We start from the raw sequence: 21604 nt of genomic DNA, 5'->3' as shown, positions 1-21604 counted from the left end.
CAATTCACTTAATAGAAGTACTGTATTGCAATCTCTGTCATGAAAGTTGAACTTACAAATGTATAATTATGTACAAAAAAGAACTGCATTCGAAAATAAAATGTCTAACTTTACAGCCTAAAAGTCCATTCAGTCCTACTTCTTGTTCAGCCAATCACTCAGACAAAATTTTGTTTACATGTGCAGGAGATAATGCTGCCCGCTTCTTGTTTACAATGTCACCTGAAAGTGAGAACAAGTATTCACATGGCACTGTTGTAGCTGGTGTTGCAAGATATTTACGTGCCAGATGCACTAAAGATTCATATGTCCCTTCGTGCTTCAACCACCATTCCAGAAGAGACACGTCCTTGCTGATGATGGGTTCTGCTTGACAATGATCCAAAGCAGTGCAGACCGACGTATGTTCATTTTCATTATCTGAGTCAGATGACACCAGCAAGGTTGATTTTCTTTTTTGGTGGTTCGGGTTCTATAGTTTCTGCATTGGAGTGTTGCTCTTTTAAGACTTCTGAAAGCATGCTCCACACCTTGTCCCTCTCAGATTTTGGAAGGCACTTCAGATTCTTAAACCTTGGGACAAGTGCTGTAGCTATTTTTAGAAATCTCACATTGGTACCTTCTTTGCCTTGTGTTAAATCTGCAGTGAAAGCGTTTTTAAAATGAACAACATGTGCTAGGTCATCATCCGAGACTTCTAGAAAATGAAATATATGGCAGAATGTGGGAACGGGGAAAAATTAGCGGGTGCTCCGCACCCACCAGCAGCTGAGCTCCCTCCTCCTCTTCCATCCCTCCAGCATGCTGCATCCCCACTCCTCCCAGCGCTTCCCACCCCCACCCCCCTGCCGCCTAACAGCTGTTTGGCAGCACTTAGGACTTTCCGGGAGGGAGGAGGAGGAGCGGTGATGCGGCACGCTCAGGGGTGGAGGTGGAGAAGAGGCAGGGTGGGGACTTGGGGGAAGGGGGTGGAATGGGGGCGGGGCTGGGAAAAGGCAGGGTGGGGCAGTGACTTTGGGGAAGGGGTGGAATGGGGGTGGGGCAGGGTCAGGGCCAAGCACCCACCGTGCAGAGGGGAAGTCGGCGCCTATGATGCAAATGTTCAGCATATCTGGAATGTAAATACCTTGCAATGCTGGCTACAAAAGTGCCATGGGAACGCCTGTTCTCACTTTCAGGTGACATTGTAAATAAGAAGCAGGCAGCATTATCTCCCATAAATGTAAACAAACTTTTTTGTCTTAGCGATTGGCTGAACAAGAAGTAGGACTGAGTGGACTTGTAAGCTCTAAAGTTTTACATTGTTTTGTTTTTGAGTGCAGTTATGTAACAAAAAAATCTATATTTATAAGTTGCACTTTCATAATAAAGAGATTGCACTACAGTACTTCTATGAGGTGAACTGCAAAATACTATTTCTTTTGTTTATCATTTTTACAGTGCAAGTATTTGTAATAAAAAATAATACAAAGTGAGCACTGTACACTTTATATTCTGTGTTGTAATTGAAATCAATATATTTGAAAATGTAGAAAAACATCCAAAAATATTTAATACATTTAAATTGGTATTCTATTGCTTAACAGTATGATTAAAACTGCGTTTAATCATGATTAATTTTTTTAATCGAGATTAGAGTTAATCACGTGAGTTAACGGAGATTAATCGAAAGCCCTAATAAAAAAACAACCATAAGCAAAAACACTGAAACTGAGTTGGTACATCGAAACTCCCACTTATCCTTTTGTGGCTGGATATCAGAGGAGAGTATGAAACAACAGCTGCTATTTTGAGGTCCCCTGCTAAAAAATAGGCAAGGTGAGTTTGAAATGTTCACTCTGAAGGTTTGATTTGCATGTGAGTAGACTACAAAGAACAAGTTCACAAAACTTAAACTTCAAAAATTCAACAAATGTATCCAGTTGTCAGAGATTCTAACTACAAATTGATTTTATTTTAAAAACTGATTTTTGAAACACTTAAAAGTATTTTCCAACAGTTATAGAAATCATGTCTGACTTACATTACACAACACTCCAACCACGCTATACTTTATAAAAGGGTTTAATGAATGCATGCATGTCTGATACAATGATCAATAAATTTATTGAGTTCAAATTATTTACTGTTGTAAACATTTTACAAAAGCATTGTGATTTATCTGAATATACAATCCTTGATGGAAGAATTATTCAAACAGACAGAATCAGTGGCACATTAAAAAATAAAGCTGACGAGACCCATTCTGCATATTCTCTTTCAACATAATTCCAGCAAGAGAAACAGCATGGTATAAAAAGTGTACAGCAAAAGATTGTTCCTACGATAATGTCAAATTCTTGAAACTGTAAATACAAATTAAAGTGGTTGAACAGTCAAAGTCATGATTGTAACCAGTCAAATTACAGTAAGAAACGTTTTCAATCCAGTTATACTTAGCTGTCAAAATAATGTGTTTCGTTCCTTGTCAGTTGACTATAAATTCTTTTCCAACAGACAGCAAAACTTTGGCAAGGTGTTGAAAATGACTTTTAAAGTTCAAGACACAGTCACAGCATTTTCTTTGTGGAAGGTGATCTGTACACCAAGGCTCAGAGGTTGTGAAAATTGGTTCCATGTGGAAAAAAGTGCAAACATCCTGCACAGATAGCTTAAAAAGCTGCTGGTAGAAATATTCACCAACAGAATCTTTGTTTTCTTTTTGCATAGTTCACACATCACTGGGAATGTGAAAAAGATGTGCTATTTTTGGCAAGAGCAAGAAGGAAGTGATATTGATGTGAGTTGCCATGTTGGGCATGCTGGATCCATGAAGAAGTCTAGGTAGAAGGCTGCTACCTGATGTTATTAGACACTGAATACTGATTTTGTTTTTGCTGAAGCAGTTCTGTAATAGCTAGAAGCTTCTTTAAGACATGCTGTAGAAAGAAAGTCAGTAATAGTAATATTATGCACAAATAATTAGGAAAATATCACATCAGGAAACCAAATTTTCTAGATACATTTCTATGTAAACTTCTTCATGAGACTTGCTTTTTATACATTAGTGTGCACAGCTTTCTATTACACAGTTTAAAGTAAAATGAAAGAACTGATCCGACTCCTTGGTCTTTAAAGCAATGCTCTGAGCTGAAAAGTGACTGTAAAAATAGCATTTGATGTAGAGAGAGAAATACACCAACAGTCTAAATTTAAAATGTTTAATTTTTTTTTTTTTTAAATTACAAACTTAAGCTGGGATATAAAAGTCAAGTTGAGTTCTCTCCTTCTCAAACATCAGTGAAAAGGATTTTTTACGCTAAGATGAGTTCTTAGTTACCTCACAGATAAGAACAGAATTTGGACAGGCAACTGAAACAAGTCTATTGACAATGCACATAAAGGATAAAATACAGTTTACTCTTTTGGGGGTTGGCTCCACAGGGTTAACAGAAATGAAGACTGAATTTAGTTACTAAAATAACCAGATGCAACTGGAGCAGTTATGCAGAAAAGGTGCAATTTTTACATATTCACTTTTCAGGGTAGAATTGTAGGTTACTACGGCAGAAAGTGGTCTGTAGCACTTAACTGAAAGGTTCTCAACTGCCTCATGCTGTGGTTCTCAAGTGCCAGGTCTTTTCCTTCCCCACCAGAAATAGGGGTTTAGAAAATTTTCCTTAAAGGAACTAAACTTCACTTACAGGAATACACACATATCAAAGAAGCTACGATAGCACATCCACAACCCTCAAATACTTCAGATTCTCTCCAAAAAAGTGTTTTAGTTTATTTTATGCTGCTTAAAGTAGTGTTCAAGAACAACCATGTCCCCTTGTCTATAGACACACACACACACACACACACACACACACACACTCACCCCAATACTATTTTAATGAAAGCTTCCCCTATCCCGCCTTACTAGTCATAAGACTGAGACCTCCAGTCCTATCTGGATCACCCTGAATATGGCCATTGGACTATAACCTATGGACTAATTCTGAAAGAACTCTTTGCAGCTACAAAGCTCACCATCTCTACTATAAATGTGATCTCATGTCTGTATGTATATTTATCTTTTAACCAATACACTCTCTCTTTTCTTTTTTAATACATTTTAGTTTAGTTAATAAGAATTGGCTGTAAGCGTGTATTTGGATAAGATCTGAAGTATTCGTTAACCTGGGAGATAATGTGTCCAATCCTTTGGGATTGGTAAACTTTCTTATATGATGAATAAGATTTTCAGTAATCCTCATCATACTTGACTTGGGTGTCTGGGGTGGAGGCCTAAGGCTAGGTTGCTTTAAAGGAACTGTGTTGTTGGCTTCTGGGTAACCAGTAAGGTATTATAGAAGCTGTTTTTTGCTGGTTTGGTAAATCTAACTTTTGAAATATTCACCAGCTTTGGGGATTGTCTGCCCCATTCTTTGCAGCTTTGTAACTTCAGCGTCACTCCCTGGGACCCCGGTCACAGCTGGCTATACACGTTAGTCAATATAGTGGATTGACTGAGTGACTTTTCTCATAGGCCACTGAAATTTGGTTTTAACCTGGACTGGATTTGAACTAGTGACATGGAAGTGAAGTATTTTCCAGTTGTCTTTCACAAACAGCTTATATAGGGCACGAGAAGGTAGTACTTGGACTAATTAAATTACACTTTTCTGTACACTCCACTATAGCAGCCAGCAATACTTGTTTCATACAGTGTAGTAACTAGAATTGCCTAGTGGGGGAACTCTAACAATAAAAAGACTGCTCTTTGCAGTTAGTAGTCCAAAGACTACTTGTTATCTGTGGAAATTTGAGATGGCTCAGGGCAGTGAAAGTTAAAATGAATATTATATTATATTTATAGTATTATTAGGGCTGTCAAGCAATTAAAAAAATCAATCATGATTAATTGCACTGTTAAACAATAATAGAATACCATTTAAATATTTTTGGATGTTTTCTACATTTTCAAATATATTGATTTCAATTACAACATAGAATACAAAGCGTACAGTGCTCACTTTATATTTATTTTTATTACAAGTATTTACACTGTAAAAGAACAAAAGAAATTGTATTTTTCAATTCACCTAATACAAGTAGTGTAGTGCAATCTCTATCACGGAAGTTGAATTTACAAATGTAGAATTATGTACAAAAAACCCTGCATTCAAAAACAAAACAACGTAAAATTTTAGAGCTTTCAAGTCCACTCAGTCCTACTTCTTGTTCAGCCAATCGCTCAGACAAACAAGTTTGTTTACATTTGCAGGAGATAATGCTGCCTGCTTCTTGTTTACGTCACCTGAAAGCAAGAACAGGCGTTCTCGTGGCACTGTTGTAGCTGGCGTCGCAAGATATTCACGTGGCAGATGCGCTAAAGATTCATATGTCCCTTCATGCTTCAACCACCATTCCAGGGGACATGCGTCCATGCTATTGAGGGGTTCTGCTCGATAACAATTCAAAGCAGTGCAGACTGACGCATGTTCATTTTCTTTATCTGAGTCAGATGCCACCAACAGAAGGTTGATTTTCTTTTTTGGTGGTTTGGGTTCTGTAGTTGCCGCATTGGAGTGTTGCTCTTTTAAGAATTCTGAAAGCATGCTCCACACCTCATCCCTCTCAGATTTTGGAAGGCACTTCAGATTCTTAAACCTTGGCTGTAGCTATCTCTAGAAATCTCACATTGGTACCTTTTTTGCGTTTTGTGAAATCTGCAGTGAAAGAGTTCTTAAAATGAACAACATGTGGTGGGCCATCATCCGAGACTGCTATAACACGAAATATATGGCAGAATGCATCTAAAATAGAGCAGGGGACATACAATTCTCCCCACTAGGAATTCAGTCACAAATTTAATTAACGCATAATTTTTTTAATGAACGTCATCAGCATGGAAGCATGGCCTCTGGAATGGTGGCTGAAGCATGAAGTGGCATACAAATGTTTAGCATATCTGGCACGTAAATACCTACAAAAGTGCCTGTTCTCACTTTCTGGTGATGTAAATAATAAGAGGGCAGCATTATCTCCTGTAAATGTAAACAAACTTTGTTTGTTTGTCTTAGCAACTGGCTGAACAAAAAGTAGGACTGAGTGGACCTGTAGGCCTTGAAGTTTTACACTGTTTTGTTTTTGAGTGCAGTTATGTAACAAAAAAAAATCTACATTTGTAAGTTGCACTTTCACGACAAAGAGATTACACTACAGTACTTGTATGAGGTGAATTTAAAATACTATTTCTTTTATTTTTACAGTGCAAATATTTGTAATAAAAATGTATACTTTGATTTTAATTACAACAAAGAATACAATATATTTGAAAATGTAGAAAAACATCCAAAATATTTAATAAATTTCAATTAGTATTCTATTGTTTAACAGTGTGATTAAAACTGCGATTAATTTTTTTAATCATAATTAATTTTTTTTAGTTAATCGCATGAGTTAACTGGGATTAATCAACAGCCCTAATTATTATAATTTATATTATATTATAAAGTTTAAGCAGAACAATTATTGAAGGTCCGGAGAGTTTTCTTACTGGAAAAGAAAAGCTTGCAACTTTTGCTTTCAAAGTTAATACAAACCAAGAAACTGAAATGAAATAGCAGTTGAAAAGATAACAAACAACGTTCACTTTTCTAAATAGAAAAAAAAACCATATACCATACTAGTAGCCCACAGAACCTATCAGAGAGGGAAAACTGGTTTCTGGTAAGCAGGCCTCCTTCAGGCACTTAAAAGGCGTTTTGGTTTTGCTACAGAGCACTTCTAGCCATTTTGAGTGAGAAACTTATGAACAGAATAGTATTTACCTTTAGAGCTACCTCACCCTCGTAACATTATACTGATGAAGTAACCTATCTGAAGCTATTTATCTTAACTCCTTAGTACAGAAGTATCAAATAAGTATTATTAAATTTGCATCAGTGCTTAGTGTAAAAAATGTCAACTATCTAAGATGGGGGTTCTCTGCTATAACAACTCTTACCTGCATTACGCCTCGCTCATTACTGAGCGTCCGAAGCTCATCTGAATGTGCCACACAAATCTCATGTAAGGCTGCTAGATCACGAGACAAGTCAGTTCTAGAATGCTCTGTAGTGTCTGGAAGTTCAGGTACATTCTTTAACAAGAATTATAAAAGTATGTTTAGAATTCAAAAGTATTCATAAAATAGCAAAGAAAGTTCCATTACACTTCTCTCCACTAATCAACTGTATTGTGCAACACATTACTTTCAATACTGCAGGCAGTTACATCATAACATTCATCATATTATTCTCAGTTAGCCAAGCTTTCTACTCATGCTCTGATACCAATTATTTGTTCCCACTCCACCAATATTATTATTTAGCTCTTAAAAAGATATTTGAATGTAGTTAGAGCCTACTCCTATATTGCATCCCCTGTACTTAATTGGAATGGCCACTCCAGTGTTGCTGATCACTAATGTACCAATTTCTCTTTCAGCTGAAAGGAAAATGATCTGGTGTTGCCATCTATGCTACCTCTTTGAATTGGCTAGCAAGGGATTCTCTGGGTGGCATTTTCATGCTCTCTACCTCTTCCCCTGAAGCTAGAGATGATGCATCCATTTATTTAATTTTCTATATTCAAAGATAGCAACAGCAAAAATGGGAGAGCAGAAATTAACTGGCAAGTTAATGAATACAGTGGTGGACCAGGTATACAGTAATCAGATACCATTAAAATAATAAATCAGTGACTATCCCTTGTAAACAGCAATTTCTATTGACTATGTATCAAAAAAATAGTAAGAAGTATCTTCCAAAGTTACTTATTTAGGTTCCAATTCATGACAGCATCCCTATTCAGCAAAGCACTTAGGCACAAATTTTCATGCTTTCCTGAATCAATCCTCTAAAACTGAGATTCCTGAAAAGTAAAGTCTTATACGCACTGCTACTCCTGTTATAGCATTTGCATGGTATTAAGTTACATTGTTTGATTTAAAGTGATCTGTAAATCTCAATTCTCTTTAAACCTTGACAATTTAGAATAATGCATAGATCGTCTGAAGTAGCCAGGTTAAGACAAACATTCAGCACCTTACTAACTTAAAATTCAACTTTTTTTCTTCTATTAGGGTCAGATTTGCTAACCTCCGCAATGGATCCATGTTGCCAGCCTACAGGTAAGAGTATTTTTTTTAAAATATGGTTTTGCAAGATGATGTTTTTGGTAAATCTTTGCACATTAAGTTAAGATCAGTGATCTGCCTTGTCTCTGAATATTGAGACCTTAAAGATAAGTTTTAAGTTAACAATATACCCTCTAACTAGGGCATTTGAGACAATACTCAGAAGTTGCTGGATTTCAGAGGTATTTAATGAGAACCTTTAAGATTTGTTATTACATTATTCTTTGATATGTATAAATCTATATAACTTCTAGCTTAGATTGTAAAATTTATAACACTCTTACCCCAAGTTCATCTAAAAACATGATCATGCGATGTTTGTTACTCTTGATAAATGGATTTACTCCCTCCATGTAAGGCTCCTAAAATTTAAAAAGTATTATTAGAATAAATAGATACCAATTCAATCATATGTACCTACTTACAATAAACATTCAATAGTTTGTGGACCCTATGACTTTGCATATAATTTCAGAATGGATTGGGTTCACTTCCTACTTGTGCCTTAAATTCTCTAGTTGCTACTCAGGTCTGAACAACATTAAATAACTTTAATTTGCTGTTGCAGTTTTTGCACTCCAGATGTATTCACAGACTTTGCCTGTAGATATATATGCTGGCTGTGCTATATATGTTTGGAATTATTCAGTTTTGAAACATGTTTCAGGCAATAGCTACAAAACACAACAGCAATAAGAAATGTTTCATATCTGGGGACTAAATATCTTGTTTTTGTCCTTTTAAAAATGGTTAAATTTCAGATTACGTTTTTGTGTTAAAACAAGGGTGTATTAAAAAGGTCAAAACTGCTTGAAATCATCCTTCAATGTGTTAAGGTCCACAGATCCATTACAATGGTATTTCAGACTATTTGCAGTTTGGGAACTGAATCAGAATGGTCAGTTGCTCGCAACAGGAGACTGTCCCATCCCTTGAAGATTCCTCCATTGTTTTTGGGGCCCCCAGCAACTCAGCCAGACCTCTCTGCTGAAGAGCTTTCCTGAGAGAAATTCCAAACTTTATTGAAAGTGACTAACGATTTAGCTCAATAATATGTCTCATTCTCAGCTGTGTTCCAGGGTTGCATTTGCCTTTGAAGAGACTGTCCCCTCAGTGGCTTTTGCAGTGGCTAGTAGTGAGCTAGACCAGGAAAGCCAAAGGCAAAAAAGAAAGGTTTGTATTTCCTGCTTCATCCCCTTCTCGAGTGTCTCACTGGGGAGCTCAGATGGCTCTGTCCAATTTACTCCAACCTTCAGCCCAGTCTAGACAGGGTCACTTAGCTCCTTTTCTGCCCAGGGGAGGAGACTAGGTATGTTAGTGAGGCTGACTCTGCTGAGCAAGATGCAGGAGCAGCCTCAGCAAGCCAGTCCTCATGCTCCCTGGAAAGAAACAATAGAGGGATTGGGATTTTCTGCCACACCTAAAAGATAAGTAAACTATTCGGCTGTTGCTGCCTCTGCAAGTTGCCATACCCTAACTATTGGGCTATTGTTCCCAGCTGCTGCTGTGGGTCACCATGCCCTTAGGTCCATGATATTTTTCCCAGCTTCTACGACAGGTTACTATGCCTCAACTAGCTTTACCTTCTCCTCCAGCAGCTACCTGTGCAATGACAAGAGAGACAGCAACCCATATGCAGAAAAACAATCAGACAATTAGGAGCCTTTTGGCTGACTTTTTTTCCTCTCTTTCTTTCTTTCTATACCCCTGGCCTCCATTTTATAAGGCCAGAAAGTTCCTCAGTGCACACCTGTCCACATTCAACCTGGTGTCACTATTAAAGGTGAAAGTGACTATCTTCCCTGTATTCAGGGACTCTGTTTCTCAGAGGGGAGGTTTTTACATGAGAGAGTGGCTCCTTCACAGGCAGGCATCACTTGAGCCCCTTCTTTGGGCATGAAAATAAGTGGCCTCAAAACCAAACAGAGAAAACAAACAAACAAAAGAACCATCATCTGATACACTAAGTTCCTCCCAAGCTTTCAGGAACAATGACAACATGGATGGACAATACTGTAAGCATGGTCCCACTCAGCCTTAAAAATTTCATAGACTAACAGCTTCAACCTGAAAAAGACAGTGGGATAACCAATCTACCTCATGTAGGTATGTGGGGTTCTGGGCCCTGAAGTCAGACCATAAGGTAAATCAGTTCCTAGCTCTCTTGGTGATACGATGGAACTTTATGGAAAGCTGAAGGTATTCAGCATCACTGGAAAAGTTGATTTACAATCCTGGCTGTTGCCAATGCTATAGAAATGAATACTGGTCATATAACAAGTTGAAGCAGTCCTAAAGTAAAACAAGAGTCAATATCACTCCACAAGTTGTAGCTAGAGTAAGTGTGTCTGCCATGCTGTCTCCTCTCCCTCCATTTGTGCTGCCTTGTAGAGTGTGAGGCTACATTAACAACAATATGTTAACCCTTGAGGGCTCAGCCGAGTGCTAATTCATCATTTAGCCAGTAAAGCATTCCCTGGGAAATATCCCACCCTCTTACTTCACCACCTCAACCAAGCTTCACAATCATCATTGCTATGTACAGTATTAAATTGTTTGTTTAAAACTTATAGTGTGTGTGTGTGTGTGTGTGTGTGTGTATAGTCTTTTGTCTGGTGAAAAAAAACTTCCCTGGAACTTAACCCCCCCCCCATTTACATTAATTCTTATGGGGAAATTGGATTCACTTAACATCGTTTCGCTTAAAGTCGCATTTTTCAGGAACATAACTACAACATTAAGTGAGGAATTACTGTATATGAAAGTATCCAAGCAAAAAGCTCAAGTCATTGTATTATAATGCAATTAGCACACTCAAGAAAAGGAAGGGGTGTGTGTGTGTGTAACAAATCCCAACATTAAATGCTTCCTTAGGACAACAATCCTACAATGCCACAGAGCATGACATTAGAACCTCATTCTCATTACAGAACTGTCCAGACTGAAACTCTGCAGGAAGTATCATACTTTCTATCCATTAACGTTAAACCTCCAATAGCTACTATCTCCAATCAGATGAGTTTTGAAGTCGGGAGCTTTCTTGGAGGCAATTCAGTATTGTGCTTTTAATTCAGACAAATAGTCCTCACAACTGTCATTACATTCAAGAAATATTTTCCCTTCTGTCAAGTATAAAAAGCCAGTCTTTCACAGCACTGAATCTCTGGACAGAGAAGGCATGTCTCCTGTGTTGAGATCTCCTAGGCAGCTACGTGGCCATCAATAAATAAATTCACCAATGTTCTACTTATTGGTCAAGTCAATCTTTTAGCCAATGCCATTTATTGGCAGAAGGCTTCTCCAGACCTAGTATCCAGGGGGAGATGGACAATATATAATATAACCTATTTTGGATGTCCACATTTAAAAGATGATCCCACTTCCCAACCCTGAAGCACACTACTGTGAAAATCCCATTGTAATGGATCTGTAGACTTTAGCACAATAAAGTATAGGAAAATTTCTGTTCTCACCTGAAAAATTCCTTTCTTTGAGTAATAAAGTCCAAAGATCCAGTCTGCCCTGGAGACAATTTGACATCCAGAGCAAACATGGAAATTGCCATACGAAGATGTGGGTTTGTTTTCATTAGGGAAAATGTCTCACATTCTGTAGTAGAAGCTGTCATGCCTTCTCCTCAAACTATAGTTAACACAATCTGTAATTTACGAAAGCAGAGCTAAATTATCCTAGCTGTGGAAATGGTCTCCAGTGAAGGGAACTTCAGCAGGCAGAGCACTCCTCTGCTGCCAGTGATTGACAAGATTGCTCCTGCCCCCCAGCCAGAAGCAGAAGGAAGGACAATTGTAATGGATCTGTAGACCTTAGCACAATTAAGAAAGGAAATGCTCACAGAACAGAAACCAAAAGAACCAACCAAAAGATGAATATAAGAGGCTTACATGAAACACTCCACTTCTCATGGGACTTATGATCGGAACGTATCAAGAGGGAGACTTGCAGTCTCTCCCCCTAAATTTAGTTATGATTTGTAGTGAGCACTTCTGGCATACACTATGCAAGCAAAGCTTTTTGTAAAAATCAGCACCTCCAGAAAGAGGGAAATTGATTTGCTTCTGTAATCATCTCAATGGAAGCATTTGCTTGCTTTTGGGAACAAAGATTTTATACATCTGAAATATTTTATAACTGGGGTTAAGTTTTCATACCATGTGGACCAAACTAACATTACAATACAACTGATTAATTGGAGAATCATTGATTTTAGGACTTGTTTCACCTATGCTATATATAGCAGAGATTTCACATTCTTTAATTATAGTTTAACTATACATAGTCACCTTAGCTCCAAACTCAACCAGATTTGCTAAGTTCTGCACAGACTTGGCGACCAGCGTCAGTGTTCTTGCAGCAGTGGAAGAAGGAGAATCTGAGAGAAACACATATCACAGCTGATTTCAATTGAAACGACAATTAAAATCTTGTATGGTTAGTCACGTCAAAATATTAATTTTCTATCCAATACTCAAAGAGTGATCCTGATATTACAACCAAAATAAAGATGCAGTTTTATTACAAACAGAATTGCATAGGAACGGGGGCATGAAAGGAAATCAATGTGGCATTTTCACACCAGACTTCCTACAACAGTGGATAGTTTTTTCTACCTGTGGGGGGAAAATCCCACTATCCTTGGATACACTCCTCACATACTCAAATGAAAAAGTAGTGGTTTCTAAAAAGGCTGCTAGAGATGGACATTAAGGCTTTGTGTGTTAAGTAAAAAACAAAAAACTTCCATAAAAATTGGAAGTTTTCTTTACAGCAGGATGGTGCTTCATCATCAGATTAATGAATGTTTTTCAGTTCAAGAATATACCTAAAGAGAATGACGACACTGGAGCTCTTTATTTTATATCCACATGCAAGTGATCCTGCAGTGTCATGTAACTCTGGCTACTAATTTATATTTTAAATTAAAAAGTACTAACCATGCCCATTTCCTTTCAATGGAAAAAAGAACACAAGCTAGACATCATATACCAACTTAAGTTTTATCTGTCAATCTGTACAGTAAACATATACAGGTTAATCAAAAGGCAAGAATTCATGTGCTGAAGATATATCTCAAGCAGCTAGGATTTCTTTGTGCCCATTCCACTGCCAGAAGTGGGACATGGTGAAAATGTTAGTACCAGGAGATGGTTATTAGTAGAGAGCCAGCTCTGCTATAATTAAAGTTGAATATCACTTTGTTTAAATGGGACTATTCTAAAGGCTATTCTACATGACACTACTTATTCAGATTGTCATGTAATTTGCAGTACATCGTGGGGGTGCTGCAAAGTACTAGTGGTCCAAAGTTGGGGTCTCCTGAGCAAGGGATTCCTGATATACTGTTCCCTAAAAAAACCTGTATTTTAAAATGAAATTCTTGTAGCTTTCTACACATACCTGGGGCTCAAATATGGCTCTAATCATCCCACAGCTAATTTCAGTCAGTTGGCCTTTTTCTCAGCTAGTGCACAGTACTACTTACTCTCTGCCTGCATTCTGTTTTCTGGAAGTTTTGCCCCAAGACCAAAATTTCTAGTTTTTAAATTGTCTAAAATCCATATGCAGAGTCTCATTTTACTTCAGAAATACTGTCAAAAAATTAGCATTGATTAAATAAGGGAAGATGAAAGACAGTTAGCATAACATAATCATGTTTCCTGAAATCAAGTCACTAGATCATTTGGTCAAGTGTTCCCGATATTCAATCATCCTAACATGAACTGTTCATAACATTTATTCTTTTGTTGTTGTTGCTGCTGCAGAGTGAAGGGATGTAGTGGGAGGAGAGTTTAGAGTAGTGAAGGGGAATGAGGAGTGTATGTCAGAGCAGGGCACATGGAGGTTGAAAGGAGGGATTAGGAGTGGGCAGAATACAGGAAGAGGGGTTTGGGGCTGCAGTAAAGGGAAGGGGGATTGAGATAAATAGGGAGGGTGATAGGAGAGGGAGATTGGGATGGAAGGCATGTGGTGGGAGTGCTTTAGGTATGGAAGACAATGAGTCCTTCTCCCTGACCTCCATGTATGAACTAGGATCAGGGGGTTCCCTGACTCACTGGCAGGAATGAACACCTCTCCCTGCACCCTCTTCCTATGGGTGAGCCAGGAACGGGGGCCCATGCCAACTCACATGTTCTGTTCTAAAGTATTCTGTAGCATTTGTAAGAGTGTAGAGTTGTAGTACGTGTGTTGTTGGTGGACTGAGGCATCACTCAAATAGGGCAGAATTAAGGTTGCATCTTGGGGGTGGCATGTATCTGAAACCCCAAAAGCCAGGAAATACAAAGCGTAAGTTTACTCACTCCCCACATTTTGGAAGGGAATGAGGTACCACTGGACAACTCTATATTTCTGGGCATTTAATTATGAAACAAAATTAAAATACTATTTGAAGGCAAAACAAAAGTTTAAGTAATTTGTGATTGTTACTAGACCAGGGGTTCTCAAACTGTGGGTTGGGACCCCAAAGTGGGTCGCGACTCCATTTTAATGGGGTCACCAGGGCTGTCTTAGACGTGCTAGGGCCTGGGCCCGAGCCCCACCTCCCACAGCCTAAGCCTAAGCCCAAGCCCCACCGCCTGGCGCCAAAGCCGAAGGCTTCAGCCCTCGGCGGCGGGGCTCAGGCTACAGTCCCCTTACATGGTGCTCAAGCCTTGGACTTTGGCCTCCCCACCTGGAGCGGCGGGTCTTGGGCTTTGCCGCCGCCGCCCCCCCTCTCCCCCCCAACCTGGGGCAGCAGGGCTCAGGCTTTGGTCCCCCCTCCTGGGGTCATGCAGTAATTTTTGTTGTCAGAAGGGAGTTGCGGTGCAATGAAGTTTGAGGACCTCTGTACTAGATCAATCATGTTCAGATCGAACAATATATCATTAAGAGAGCAGGGCATATTTTACAGGCTCTGAAAACGAGAGACTGTGGTTAAGCCAGAAACATAGACTTTATCATCTACTTCTGCTGTATAATAGAAATTTAACCATGAGAATGATAACAAAAAGACCAATCCAGCCAATTAAAATAGTTTTTTGGCCAAACAGTGTTCAAAGCCATGTAGCAACATGAAACATGAAAGATATAATTCAGCAAGAATGGCCAATAGTCTGGCCTGGAAGATATAGTGAGTACAGTGACATATTAAGGTAACCCATTTCAACGATTGTACCATTACCACATATTCAAAGTCTGAAGTGCATAGTCACCTGAGATGATATTGAACATCCTTGGGTTCAGGATAGCAGGACAAATCAGTCGGAGAAAAACGAAGCCACTGAAAGGGGAGAAAAAAGTGTTTTATTCAATAATTAAGTTTTTGTATTTAGCGTAAAATTGTATATTCATTTAAGGTGGTGTGGAAAGAGTAATCTCTTTAAAACAGTTTAACTAGTCATCTTAGATGCTGTGAATATGTTTGTTAATTAAGAATATCTTGCTATTATCACACCTGCAGTGAAGACTGGTCTTGCTCTTATGCTGGGCCAGGTCTATGTCCTTGTGCATGGGTTTTTGAGCTCCCGATGCTTGTTTGGGGAAAGCACATGACTAAGGCAGACAGCACCTTCCAAAGTACAAAATGGCCTTTAGCCATGAAAGCCTGGCTTTCCAGTCCAAAGCTGAGTATTTCAGCTCAGTATTGGTCAGTTCAGCACCCAAGTAAATCAGTAGTGGCATTGAGTGTTCTGGAACATTATCATCGGTGCACCCGGTCTTTCTTATGGCCATCACTTCTTCAACCACCAAACTTTCGTTTGGAGGATGGAAGAAATGCAGTGTTGCCCTCTCTACATTGTCAGATAACGCCCTACATTAAGTTGATTCTCCCTGGTCCACTTTGCAGCCCAAGATCTTAGGTCCAAGGTCAAACAACGGAGGAAAAATAGAGCTGCTAATCAAAACTACTAAGTCCTTAGACATTCCTCCCAAGGTATTCCTTAGTCCCTCTACCACTGATGCAGCCTATCTAAATAACATTTCTTTTTTTTTTTCCAGTTTTGGTTCTAGTTTTTCAACCACTCCGAATGTTTCTGCTATTGTCCATCCCAATTTGTTTTTCTAAATTACAAGCAAGCAACTGAGCTCCTCTGAAGCATAATGAACTGGCAAATCTGACAAGAACAAATGCTGCATTTCCTAGGACAGTTCTCTGCAGCAATGTGGAAAAGGAATCCTTTTCCTAATGTCTCCCTTCAGCCCTACATTTCTCTGCCTTAAATCCCAGAGTTTAATAAAGAACGCAGCAGTAAAAAAGAGGTCTCAGTCAGAAGTATTAAAATGGATCTGAAAACACAGAACTTCCTTTAGATTTAAGTCAGCACTTAACAAACATGCAAATGGTTGAGATTTGTGACCTTTGCAGCCAGACTGAGATTTACACTTCTGCAGCCATCTGTCTAGCAAAGGATAGAGTACTGCAAACAGCTGCTTTCATATATTTTTTAATCAGAAGATGATCAGTAATCATTTTTCTTTCACACTCTAAACCACAGAGCTTTCTCCTTAAGTTTGCCATCTTGATCAGTTACCCCAAAGCACATTAAAGGTGATAATGTGTTAGCGCACAGAAATTAAACATCTGTGCAAAACTATTGTTGTGCCTGTTTTAACCCTTGGAGACAGTGGATTTTATACATCCTGATAAACAATCATTTGCCTGGCAGTTTAGAAAATGCCTTGTAAAATTTAAGCAATAACAAGACTAATGAATCTGTGTGTTTGATTAAGAAACTATCTTTTGTATTTTACAATCATAAGCGGACCAGTCTTAAATAGACTGCACTGCATTACTACACAGCCTACTGAGAAGTAGTAAGTTAATTTTCTGATATTCACAAACATTAACACAATAGAATGATACTTTTCATATCCAGCTATAGGATATTTTCCTCTTTAAATACATGAAAAGGAAAGTAACAACAATCTGAATGTACTTGCATTTTGTTGCATTATTTGGAAGTTTTAAAATCCAATATTCAAGGCCATATTTGCCTCTTGCCTACACCATTTTACAACAGCATCGCTACAGTGACTTCATCTAAAATCAGGCCCTCAATCCTTAGCTTAAGCATTGTGCTTAGATATTACAATGGTCTTAGATAATGTCATGCATTACAGATGCTGAACTTACTAGGCATTGCAAGCCAAACTAACTAGCGTGCTAACAATGCGTGTCACTTCCTCAATATAAGACCTTTTCTTTCTGAACTTTTATAACATGCAAACAAATGAAATGACAAGCAGCTTACCTAACAACTCTGGTTCTCATTGTGGTATTCGTTGGCCACTTGTGTTGGACAGACTTCTGCAAACACCCATAAATATATCTCAATGTCCTGTCAAAACAGTAGAGTTAATAGCCTTGACACATTAAGCAATTTTAAATATTTATTTGCCATAATATATGGTAGGAACTGTGCACTTACAAATACCGTAGAAAGCCTTTCACCAACATAAGGTTACATCTGTGTATACTTTGTATAGGTACTTCATCAGCATTTGTATCATTGCTTTCAAGTAGGGCTTCATTTTGTCAAAGAACAAATGGGATTGATTAAAGACTCATTTTTTTAATTCTTATTTGTTTGTGTTTCCTGTCCATTAAAAACAAAATAATTATATGAAAGGTTTAATTTGGTGAATGGAACTTCCATTTAAATTCAATGGGACATACAGATGTGCTTAAAAGTAATCACATCAGGATGTTAGCCTTCTCCCAAGAAGAACACCTGAGAACAAAGTGGGGTGTTCCAGGCAAATACTTCCAGTCTGTTACATACATATTGGAGAAGAGACAAGACAAGATGGCAGCTGAAACTATCACTAACACAAAAGAAAAATTTCAGTGGTATCTGACCATGGATAAATACAGGACCCTGCTTATGATTTATTAATTGTTAGTGATGCAGTAAACTAATAAACTGATTAAAGAAGATAAAAAGCACATAATGCTGACAACTTTAGATAAGTTGATTTACAATTAAACCATGGAGTAAGTGCAGGGTTTTAAATTTGAAGTAGAACTTGTGTTATGACTATCTCGATTCTAAATTAGTGGTGTCAAAAGGCCAAAACTACACCTCTTATTTAAACTTTCAGCACTGGTGATCAGTACAGATGTTTTCATAGTAAAAGTGTCATCTCACCAGAGCCACACAGTTTTTAGTGATGCCATAATGTCCCCTTTTTCAGCAGGAAGAGGTGGGGAAAAGGTTGTGTTCAATTCAGCCACTATATAATTGGTCCCTAGTTTCTAGTCCCACCACAGCAGCCTGAGAATCCCTGTCTCCATGATGGGAACATAGAATTTTGCCACTTTTATCCCTCCTCACCCCTAACCAGTTTTTTCCTTAATAGTTATGATGGTACTCTTCCTCAATAAGGAAGGAAGGAAGAAAAAAGTTACCACTGTTTAATAGCTAATTCATGCACAAGCTGGCAGGAGGCACTTGTGCAGCAAATAGAATTCAACCCTTAGCATATACTGTTTTGCTTTTTCCTGTCATGCAGAGGCAATTTGATATGTGCTCAGACACAGCCCCAAAAACTGAGGAAATTAATCTTACAAAATAATAGATGAGCAGAGGGCATGCTGCTACACCAATTTTTGTAAGAAACAATGCTAGTTATGCAAAATGGAATTTCTGATTGAATTTGAACAGCTATTTATACAAAGCACTAACTTACGGAGGCAATATTTCTGCAGCCATGAATATTTTCTCCACCAATTCAGAAAGTATGCTTAGCAGATGAGTTAAGTTAGTGTTCACATCTTCATTTTTTTCTAACTTTGAAGGATTTAGCTACAAAAAAGAAAAATCAGCAGGTTAAATGAAGTTTCTTTTACAAAATACCTACAAACAGATTTAGGCACCTACAAGATTAAACAAACATTACGATTTGAGGCATGGTGGTAAAGCGTTGTGCTGCCGTACATAAGCCTCAGGGCTGTGGAGCCTCTTGGGACTTATGCTTCAATGCTGGCAGGCAAACAAAAATGTGGAGAGGCAACACTCGAGTTCTAACAGTGTGTGCACAACACTAAGTGTAAAAACATTCAATATTATCCATTTTTTTTAACTCAAAATTTATTTTAATTCATTGGGGATGGGTTCACCCATCCCTTTATATTTAAGTCACTGGGTGAAAAGAGGAAATTAGTAGGGTAGGTTTAAATAAACTTGCACTGATAAGCAAAAAATCAGTAAATAATTCAATGACGTTTTAAATAAAAACTTACTTCAAAAATCGACTAATCACTCCTTGAATTGACTGGAAATTCTCAAAATTAGGAGGGAGATGAGCTATCGCTTTAGAATAACCTATAATCTATTATGAAAGAACAATTGCTCCAATTTTTAAAAAAGTTCTTAAAATTTACATTAAAAAGCAGAGCTGTGCACATTTTTCAAATACATTTTTAGGAAGAGTACCAAATATAGAAAACATTTTCATGAGAAGTTCTATTTCTAATGTAATCAGAATTTAGTTTCAGAAAGGTTAACATTCCCTTAAAGCTAGTAATTTAGACAAAATATGGAACTGAACAACCACTACATAATAATCTTTTCTTCAACTAAGCCAAGTGTTTCAGAACATAAGATATATCCAAGTTCTCACCTCACAAGACTGCTTGCTTTCCATTATCTTTAAAATAGAGTCTTTCAGCGCATGATGAACAAAACTTGTTGCTGTAGCTTTCATATACTGTTCCATAAGGGTGCTTGCCAGCGTGGTAGCACGAAATAAGGTTGTAGCTTCATCTGAAGAAATAATATTTTGCCATTATGAAATAAATATGTAACTTCAATTCATTTTAAAGGATGAATGGAGGAGGAAGAAAAAAAATTTCCACATGCAAGTGTTATGCACACCTAATAGCTGGATTTACTCACAAAGTGGGAAAAATAGGTGCTGGACTATAATTTTCTCTCCAACATTTTAGTAAATGAAATTCAGAATTAACATATTTGTACTGTACCTTCCATGCTTATTTCCCTGTCATTTAGTGTTCGTAAGAGCAATGATTCAAGCTTTTCATGAAGAAAAATCTTCAGTAAAATGCCAGCCAGTAGTGTTCGGTCCTGTCCACATACATGTGATAAGGCATAGACTACATGCAGCTCCTTCTGTAGTATCAGCTAAAAAGAAAAATTAAACCTTGTAACATTAAGAATTCTAGTATACCACAGCTTCAGACAAACTGACAAGAGGAGCCTATTCCTGCGAAGATACCACTATATATTGCTTGGTGAGTAGTGCATTAACAATTTCATAAAGGGTGTATAATTAAGATCAGCCTCGAAATACCAAACACATTAGCCTTCATACGCTGTTAAACTGCCAGGCTGGACAATTACATTAATTTAATGGGTTATATTTGAAATGTTTTAATTTTGCATGTTAAATAACTTTCAAGGAAAATTAAACTGCCAAAGTAACTTAATACCTCTTTAAACTCACTGTACTCGTCTTCTGGCATGATTTTCTCCATAGAATATCGTGCTCGGACACGCAAAGATCCAGGTTCAATACCCTTTAATGGTATGTGGGAACTCAGCTGAAACCATTCATCTGTTGCATGTCCTTTCTGTAACCGGTTTAACTGACAACGCATAAACACTTAAAGAAAAACATTGTTCAGAGTAAGTTACTTGCAGCAAGGATGGCACTAGTATTAAATATAAAATATTAATTTACTTCAAGTGTACTTATCTCATTCACTGCATTTTACTATAAGTTTATGAATAAAACAAAAGTTCGAATTCCAAACTTCTACTCTGGCAAATTACACCTTTAATAAACCACTGTAGATGGAGTCTAAGTAAGAGTAATACTTAGAATGTGTTACCAGTTCAAAGCACTATATAGACATTAACAAATACATGCTTATCCATATAAAAGGGGGAAGACAGGAAGGAGAAGTGAATTGCTCAAGGTTACACAGTGAATCAGTGAGAGTTAGAATTAGAACTCTGGACCTCCTGATTCTCAACCCTGTGCTCATTCCTCCACACTGTTCAGTCTCACATTAACTTACTTAGCTGTTAGGAAGGACAAACTTTCTCAAAAACAAAATCAGCATAACACAATGGATGTCACACATCTAATTTTTATTATTTTTACGATTAAATTAAAAATTCATTTAAAACCAGGCTGAGGTGCTAAAGTTAGAAAATTATATTTTTTAATAAAAGAAATAAGACACTTCACACTAAGTGTTTCTCTTCAGGTAACCACTGTGGCCCCCAGTTTCTATGATTTCACCCAGATTATTTATATCTGTATCATAGTAATATCTGGTAACCCTAATCAAGGATCAGAGTCCCACCATGCTAAGCACTATAATCAGTGAAGACAAAGGGGTTCCTTCCCACATGTGTCTGACAGCCTAGGTGAATGTCAAAAGTCAGTCCAAGAATGGTAAAATCATTAAAGGTGAAAGAATGAGTCTCT

General features: G+C 37.8%; 1 protein-coding gene across 1 annotated transcript in view; it reads right to left on the bottom strand.

The window, feature by feature from the left end:
• Positions 1 to 2048: 2048 nt before the first annotated feature.
• The window catches only part of RASA1 (RAS p21 protein activator 1), a 120157-nt gene continuing 100601 nt past the window's right edge, over positions 2049 to 21604 (bottom strand). Inside the window, exons 16-25 of the mRNA XM_024199622.3 lie at positions 20598 to 20770; positions 20130 to 20289; positions 19769 to 19911; positions 18836 to 18951; positions 17398 to 17484; positions 15358 to 15425; positions 12451 to 12539; positions 8434 to 8511; positions 6977 to 7111; positions 2049 to 2918 (exon numbers count right to left, since the gene is read on the bottom strand). Of these exons, the coding sequence (XP_024055390.1) occupies positions 2835 to 2918; positions 6977 to 7111; positions 8434 to 8511; positions 12451 to 12539; positions 15358 to 15425; positions 17398 to 17484; positions 18836 to 18951; positions 19769 to 19911; positions 20130 to 20289; positions 20598 to 20770 (1133 nt within the window). The 3' untranslated portion in view covers positions 2049 to 2834. The remainder of the gene's footprint in view (positions 2919 to 6976; positions 7112 to 8433; positions 8512 to 12450; positions 12540 to 15357; positions 15426 to 17397; positions 17485 to 18835; positions 18952 to 19768; positions 19912 to 20129; positions 20290 to 20597; positions 20771 to 21604) is intronic.

Source organism: Terrapene carolina, unplaced genomic scaffold (genome assembly GCF_002925995.2).
Source record: "Terrapene carolina triunguis isolate 2854851 unplaced genomic scaffold, T_m_triunguis-2.0 Scaffold69, whole genome shotgun sequence".
NCBI classification, from domain to species: Eukaryota; Metazoa; Chordata; order Testudines; family Emydidae; genus Terrapene; species Terrapene triunguis.
The sequence above is the reverse complement of the archived record's forward strand: the minus strand, read 5'-3'. Positions and strand labels throughout refer to the sequence as shown.